Source organism: Plectropomus leopardus, chromosome 12 (genome assembly GCF_026936395.1).
Source record: "Plectropomus leopardus strain MGB_pleo_1.0 chromosome 12, ASM2693639v1, whole genome shotgun sequence".
Lineage (NCBI taxonomy): Eukaryota > Metazoa > Chordata > Actinopteri > Perciformes > Serranidae > Plectropomus > Plectropomus leopardus.
In genome coordinates this window covers 14,597,133-14,604,907 of record NC_142187.1, presented here as the reverse complement: position 1 = coordinate 14,604,907, position 7,775 = coordinate 14,597,133, and the positions used below count along the sequence as shown (strand labels likewise).

The 7,775-nt window shown below is 38.5% G+C and overlaps 1 protein-coding gene across 2 annotated transcripts; it reads left to right on the top strand.

The window, feature by feature from the left end:
- The first annotated feature begins 549 nt into the window (after positions 1-549).
- On the top strand, positions 550-7,569 carry LOC121951368 (Y+L amino acid transporter 2). Of its 2 annotated transcripts, none has more exons than XM_088085207.1 (10): positions 550-898; positions 1,207-1,736; positions 3,059-3,184; positions 3,258-3,402; positions 5,036-5,159; positions 5,292-5,395; positions 5,487-5,583; positions 5,691-5,840; positions 6,525-6,708; positions 6,971-7,569. In XM_088085207.1, the coding sequence occupies exons 2-10, from the start codon at positions 1,217-1,219 to the stop codon at positions 7,063-7,065; spliced, it is 1,545 nt and encodes a 514-aa protein (XP_087941333.1). In that variant the 5' UTR covers positions 550-898; positions 1,207-1,216; the 3' UTR covers positions 7,066-7,569. The 2 variants fall into 2 exon arrangements, with proteins under 2 accessions (XP_087941333.1, XP_087941332.1); XM_088085206.1 differs by having other exon boundaries at positions 580-911.
- Positions 7,570-7,775: the final 206 nt, after the last annotated feature.

The following is a 7,775-nucleotide window of genomic DNA, read 5'->3' as shown; positions in this document are numbered from 1 at the left end:
TTAATGGTACTCATCCGCAGCAGTCGAGCGATGGCCTCCTCTGGGATACCCCCTAAACAATTAACACTGAAGGAAATGTACCCTGAAGGTGTCTCAGCTTGCTGCAATCTACAATCCTCACAGCTAGATGCCACCAAACCCCCCTTACCTTACACACTGGATCTTTAAGCTGATACTGAAACTAATAATAACTCTTCTTTATTTAAACCTTGTTAAACATTAAAAACTAAACTGAAATGCACTTGGAAGCTAACTTAACCTTAACTGGATTGTAAAGAAGAATTGGAAATAGAATACAAATAAAGCTCTAATAAAAAAATACAAACTAACTCTGCTGCAAAGTCATATAAAAACAACCATTAAAGATGTAAAATCGCCACTGATGCAAAACATCCTCAAAGAAACGTACAGCGTAATTTGTGACCGCCAGTCTATTTTCTTGTCCCTGACTTTTTCATGTTTGTGCCCAGAGGCCTACGTTCTCATACATGTGTGTAGAAACCTGCCTGACTGACAGAGAAGCAGTTGTTGGTTCAGTTACAACAGATATTCTTTAATGACAGTCTACGTCACAATATGTTCTGTATCATGTAATCTGCTGACTGTATCCTGACACAGAAGCAGTTTGGCTCCCCTGCCAGGGGGCAGGGACGAGGTCTGCTCATCTCTGAAAATAGCACAGGGGGCAAACACGAGAGTGCGGTTCGTCTGGCACTGGAAAAACACCCGTTGGGGTTTTGTTGGGCTGTAGGGATTGCAACATCGACCGTCCTGTTGCTGCCTCTCAGATGTGAACTCACTGATGTGTAACTGCCAGGTTCAGATGAGACGCACTGACCTAAGGAAGACTTTACATGTTCAGAGGAACAGATATAGCCAACCTGTTGATCTTCTAAAAGTAAGCAAACAGAGTAAGTTCACTTTTTACACATTTGCCTTGGTGTCCTAAATGAAGACGTCTTAAGTATTTTTGCTTCCTGTCCTCTGGATGTATAAAGAGAGGACTATGAAAAAAGGAAAATTGTTGTTTGCAGGATCCTTACTGGGAGATTTTACCTTTTCTTTTATACTGGACATTGGAAGCTTCTTGGTTCTTATACTTAAGGTTTGAAATGTGTGGTTAGACAATAAAGGAATAGTATATTTTCAAAATCATGTCAGATTTACATGTTCTGACTGTTAAATTTGATTTCATCTCTGCACCAGCACTGGACTAATGGAGGCTCTAAGGCAGAAGATGGGGGTCATGTCACAGACAATATGCCCGAGTTCACGGGCTCCATCTGACGAGGATTTAAAGGCCCCGAACAATGGGAAAGAAGAGAAAATGCAGATGAAGAGAGAAATCTCCCTCATTAATGGAATCTGCCTCATTGTTGGCAACATGATCGGCTCTGGGATCTTTATCTCTCCTAAGGGCGTACTCCTGTACAGTTCCTCTTATGGGTTGTCATTAGTGATTTGGGCTGTTGGAGGCATCTTTTCAGTGTTTGGGGCTTTGTGCTACGCAGAGCTCGGCACCACCATCACCAAATCTGGAGCCAGCTACGCCTACATCCTTGAGTCTTTTGGAGGCTTCCTTGCTTTCATCCGCCTGTGGACATCTATCCTGCTGATTGAACCAGCCAGCCAGGCAGTGATTTCCCTGACCTTTGCCAACTACCTGGTGGAGTCTTTCTACCCTACATGCCAACCGCCGTACGATGCTGTCCGGCTTATTGCTGCAGCCTGCCTGTGTAAGAAACACTCATATGTCTGTCTATTGTTTATCATCACCCAGAAAACCTGATTACAAGGATAAGACTTAGAAATGTACATGGTCTACTATGAAACTTGGAAGTTTGCAAGCAATTGCAGAAAAATACAGGCAGGAAAAAACTTAGATGTAGAGGTATCCAGCAGGACGGACTACAAGTTGCAACCAGCTAAAACACCCTCAAGAGCAAACTCCTGATATGAAACGTTCATCGTTCAGGTTTTTGTCAGGAGCCAAAACCATGTGTAATGATAGTTTTCTCTCTGAAACAAATGGACCACGTGACTGAAATCAGTAAAAACACTGAATAAGGTCATTCCATATTCCACACCTCAGTGTTTCTCCAGTACCGTTTGTCTCTTTTTAACATATTTTCTTTAAAGAGAAAACAACAATAAAAAAATTATACAGAAATTCGATCTACTACAGGAAGCAGTAATGCCACCGCAGACGTCTCTTCATCTCCAAAAAAACATTTCACATTTAACGTTTCCATGTTTTAAAAAATAATCAGTTGTTTTGTTTTTCCAACAGATGTAGATATAGACAGCTCATTCTAAAGCGACAAAAAATAAAAATTCTTATTATCAGATACTTAGAAACTAAAGAAAATACACTTGTTAAAGTATCTTTACTTTCTGCTGATATATGCCCCTAAGTCCTACATACTAAACAAATAAATTACTGTTAATGTGAAGCAGTCACAGGAAACACCATGCATTTGTCAGTATAAATATTATTAAACAGGAAGAGAGGCTTTAGTTGGATCTATTAAGGATGATAAGTCTCAAAACAAGTGGTGGAGGGGTTTAGCTATCCATTCATGCCAGCACCACTCAGTAATCCTGTGTGGAACCGGCATCATCTATAGTTAGACTGCCAGATCTAAAAAAAGAAATAAAAATACCACAGTGGTTTATAGCCTGGCTTTGTGCTGTGAAGATTGTGGTTAGCAGAGGTGGTATTTAGGTGAGAGAGCAACAACGTCATGAGTCGCCCTAGTGCTTCTGTTCCCTCACCCTCATAAAGACTGTGGCCCACGTGACACGGAGGAGATGGTCAGCGATCTCAGGCATGGGGCTGAGAGATGGCAGGTCTCTACTAGCTATAAAGCTTTCAAAATTCAAATCTTACAAAACAAGTTTAACAAACTGACCAACACGGTTTAATATTGTTTCCTGAATTATTTATCTTTGCAAATGCAACCAATGAAGAAATCAGAAGTTGTAGCAAAAGCTGTGTTGGGCCTTGTTTGTTCATTCATTGTCCAATTTATCTGGTTTTTTTTTTTTTTTTTTGCAGGTATGCTCATCTTCATTAACTGTGCCTATGTGAAGTGGGGGACTCTGGTCCAGGACATTTTCACGTACACAAAACTCATGGCGCTATGCCTCATCATCATTATAGGAATAATGAAAATAACTATTGGTAAGATTAAATCCAAGCATGCATACATCATACATACAAGATAAATATGTGCTTTAAACGTCACCTTGTGCAGGAGAAACAAAGAGCTTCGAGAGTCCATTCGAGGGCTCCTCCACAGATCCCGGATCCATTGCTTTGGCCCTTTACTCTGCTCTGTTCTCCTACTCCGGCTGGGATACGCTCAACTTTGTCACTGAGGAGATTCAGAATCCAGAGAGGTAAAACACACATTCACAAAGACACACACTCACTCAGAGACTTGTCTTACTTTTACTCCTGACTCTTACAAAGCCTTAATCTTACTCTGTAGTATCTGTGTCTCAAATTACAGAAACATTTACAAAGACATTTTTTTATGCTTTATTTAAAGCTGCTATAATCAATATCTTTACATCAAGAATGGAGTAAATGGCAAATGTGTGATTAACAGAGAAAAAACAGAGAATTACCTTGATTTTACAGTTATCCTCAGCTCTATGGAAGATTTTTAGCTCATTCCCTGCCCAAAAGGTTGTTTCCAGACAAAAAGGAAGCAGTAGGGGCGCCCAGTAGCTCAGTCTGTAGAGCAGCACCCCATGTACAGAGGCTGTGTCCTCGCTGCAATGGCTGCAGGTTCAACTCCAACCTTGGCCCTTTGCTGCATATTGTCTCCTCTCTCTCTCTCCCTTACACAGTTACTCTGTCCTATCCATTAAAGGCCTGTAAAGCCCAAAAAATATATTTAAAAAAAAAAAGGTAGCAGTTGGCTGTTAAACATAGTGTAACATTTAGCAGTTTAAGAGCCAGACACAGTGATGCTAAGAAAAAATAAATCATATATATATATATATATATATATATATATATATATATATATAATGAAATAAAAAGATGAATATTTTCTAATGTTATTCTATTGTATATTTGATTTTTTAAAACTATGTCAGTATGACTTTCCACCATTATATAAATAAATGGAAATGTTATTAGTACTTGTAAAACTTCTAATTCCATGGTAACAAATCACTACATGTTGGTAAACTAACATATTATAAGCATTATAACAATAAATAATTTGTAATTTTGATCTTTTTTTTTCTTTTTCTTTTTTCTTTCTGTTTTACCTTCAACTGTTTGGAAGAAAACAAAATGCTTTCTTTAAATCTTCTTTAAATATAGGCCTCTACCAATGCTTTTTTCTTAGTGAGGAAATTAAAGGGTTATAAAGACATAACCTGTTTGGGTTGTGTCTTTATAACATGTTTATTTCTGTTAAAGTTGGGCATTTTTAACATGGGGTCTATGGATATGGATTTACCCAAGTGGCCATTTGAGGAACTACATTTTTCCATACCTCTGTTTTTTGGTCTCCACCAAGCTGCAACCTCCAGGGCTGACAAATTAAGCTAATACAAACCTAAAAAAGAGTGAATACTTGACTTACATTGTCTGGAGGTCACACACACAACTACAAATCATTACTAATGTTGCTGCTGTTGTTGTTTAAATAGTAAGTAACTGATTGCTGACACACTAGTCATATAAACTTAAGAGGTGATGTCAGTTTTGTGTTTGCAGCATGTTTTTGCTGCCTCCAAGTGGCCAAAATATTAGTCATTGCAGTCTTTTCAAATTTCCTTTAAGACATAGTTGTTGTTTGTTTTGTTCAGGTGAAATTTGGCAGATCCCATTATCATTTGACAACCGAGCCATCACCTGTAAAATCTTTTAACTGTACAAAGGGAAATGGGAGAGGAAATGTGGAGATTTCAGTCACAACTTTTCAGTAAAGTTTCAGTAGAATGATGTTATGATGTGACTCTGTTTACTACAGATCTTCAGTGAGTCACAAGTTACTGTATGTTGTTGTAGGAATCTGCCCCTGGCCATCGCCATTTCCATGCCCATAGTGACCATCATCTACCTGCTGACCAACGTGGCGTACTATGTGGTTCTGGACATACCGTCACTGCTGGCCAGTGACGCTGTCGCTGTGGTAAGACACCAACAGTCACCTGAGAGAGAATATTCAGTCTGCAGCAAAATGCAGTCCTGAAATGGTTGATACAAAACATTTTGCAATTTGTCTTCAGAAACTGTAATAAAGCATGTTAATCCAACCCCACAGACATTTGGAAATGCCGTCCTGGGGCCATTCAACTGGATCATCCCTATTTCAGTGGCCATGTCTTGCTATGGAGGACTCAATGCTTCTATCATCGCTGCCTCACGGTAATCAGGAAGCGCTGAACAGGCACTGACTTTGGGCTCATATTGTGACGAGGGTTTCGTCATTATCTTTCCAACTTTGTTGATCATGCAGGTTGTTTTTCGTGGGAGCCAGGGAGGGCCACCTGCCTGACAGTCTGAGTCTGATTCACCTGCAGCGCTACACACCCATACCTGCACTGTTGTTCAATGTGAGGACCATTTCTTTTACTCTTAATATAACTTAATACAAATGGACGTCAGATTCCTCAGTCACAAACTGGAGCATTAACACAGTATCTTTCTTCATATTCTGAAGGGATTAATGGGTCTGATCTTCCTGTGTGTGGAGGACGTGTTCCAGCTCATCAATTATTTCAGCTTCAGTTACTGGCTGTATGTGGGTCTGTCTGTGGCCGGCCTCATCTACCTGCGTATCACACAGCCAAACAGACACAGGCCTGTGAAGGTGCTGATTATTTCATTGTTCAGATCATAGTGACTATATTTACATGCATATGGCACATAGTGCATAAGTGCATAAATACACAATACGACAGTTCCTATGGGTAATTAAAGTATTGTTAGTAGCATTCATCTTTATAATAATGTCACTTTGAACCAGATAGAAACTAAGAAATATGTAAGTATGTATCTAAACATATGTACTAAAAGAACTAAGAGGTTAAAATATAGATTTTAGGCCAGCGCGTAGGTAGGCTGCATAATGTTTTAGTATATAAAATGTAAAAAATATATTAAAAATAAAATTTAAAATATTATTAAATTTATTATTATTATTATTATTATTATTATTATTATTATTATTATTATTATTACTATTATAATTGATGTTTTTTTTATTATTATTATTATTATTATTATTATTATTATTATTATTATTATTATTATTATTATTATTATTATTATTATTATAGAGCAGAGGACCTAACAGGGAGGAAGCTCCTCTCTGTCCTCTCAGTGACCTTTTTGTGTTGTATAAAGAAAGAGACACTAAACAGAGAAGTTAGTGGGTCTTTCTTGCCGAGCCTATTCTTATGAAGTTTTCGTATTTGTATTTGCTTGAGTCATTAGAAGATGCTCATACATGAGTTTAGAAACAAACCAGATTTCTTTCTTTTTCTCTCTACAGTTGAGCTTGTTCTTCCCCTTCGTCTACTGTCTGTGTAGCCTGTTCTTAGTCATCGTCCCTCTGTACGCAGACACCATCAACTCTCTTATAGGAATTGCCATTGCGCTGTCTGGGGTGCCGGTCTACTATGTGGCCATTTACCTGCCAGAGGAGAGGAGGCCCAAGTTTATACACAAGTTTAACGGTAAACTTTTGGCTCAAATATCCACGTGCAAAAGGTTCTGTGCAACAGGGTGGTTTTTTTAATGATTGACTTGCTTGTTGAGCCGATCATATGATGATAAGGTTACAAAAGTAAGTATTTTGAAGTATTATGTTTATCATGGGCTCTCTGATCATGTTTGCTCAATATCTGTCCCACATCATCTGCCATCACTGTCAAAATACAACATTAATCATCCTGGATTATTAGCTGTAACTGACCTCTGCATATCTTCCCTCCTCAGCGTTTGCTACCAGATACACCCAGATGCTGCTCCTCTGCTGCCTGACTGAATTTGACACTGCGCCAGAAGCACAACCAGGCAGTAAAACGCAGTGAGCTGCAGACAATCCCTCAACTGTTAGCGACTTTCTGCCGGAGACCTCAGTCTTTTTCATGTGTTGATTGGTCCCCAAACACAGAAAAACAAGGCCTTGAATGGACAGAGCGGTGAGGCGCGGGCCCGCAACATTTGTGAGGATTATTTCAACCAGGTCAAGCTAAAAAAAGGCCTGACATCTCAAATGACTCACCCCGAAAGAGCTGGCACTTGAGAAACTGCAAACTGTTGCTTATGTGTTTTACTTTTCTACAGAGATCACGGAATACCTTCTGTGAGGATTTGATAAAACTATCAAATAAATATGGAGCTCATTTTTAAGACTTGTGTGAAGATTGAAGTTACTTTCTGCTTTGTTTACATTGTTTTTCTTTTTTAAAAAAATATCAAGTCATGATTTTTGGGCTTGAATTTAATCGATCAGCTGGGGTATATTTAGTTTGCTTGCATGTATATGTAAATAACTGTGCAAATGTTAAACACCATAAAATTGTCAATTTCAACCAGTTTTCTTGGATTGATTTCTTAGCAGCTTCACTATGAGGGAGTTTAAGTTAAGTCTGTTGTTTAAGAGTCATTGTTCTTCACCTTAATGGTTAATTTCATTATGATGTTTCTCGGAAACAATTTCAGAATCACCCTGAGGGTATTTTTGTGTTGCTGTTTTAAGGTAAGATTTTATATGGACATTTTTAATGAGGCTTTTCAC

What these genes read in the sequence shown, in the direction of transcription:
- LOC121951368 (XM_088085207.1), top strand. Translation starts at nt 1,217, where the DNA reads ATGGAGGCTCTAAGGCAGAAGATGGGGGTCATGTCACAGACAATATGC. An exon ending in AATAATGAAAATAACTATTG is followed by an intron (nt 3,185 to 3,257) that starts GTAAGATTAAAT and finishes CACCTTGTGCAG; the next exon opens with GAGAAACAAAGAGCTTCGAG. An exon ending in GTTTATACACAAGTTTAACG is followed by an intron (nt 6,709 to 6,970) that starts GTAAACTTTTGG and finishes TTCCCTCCTCAG; the next exon opens with CGTTTGCTACCAGATACACC.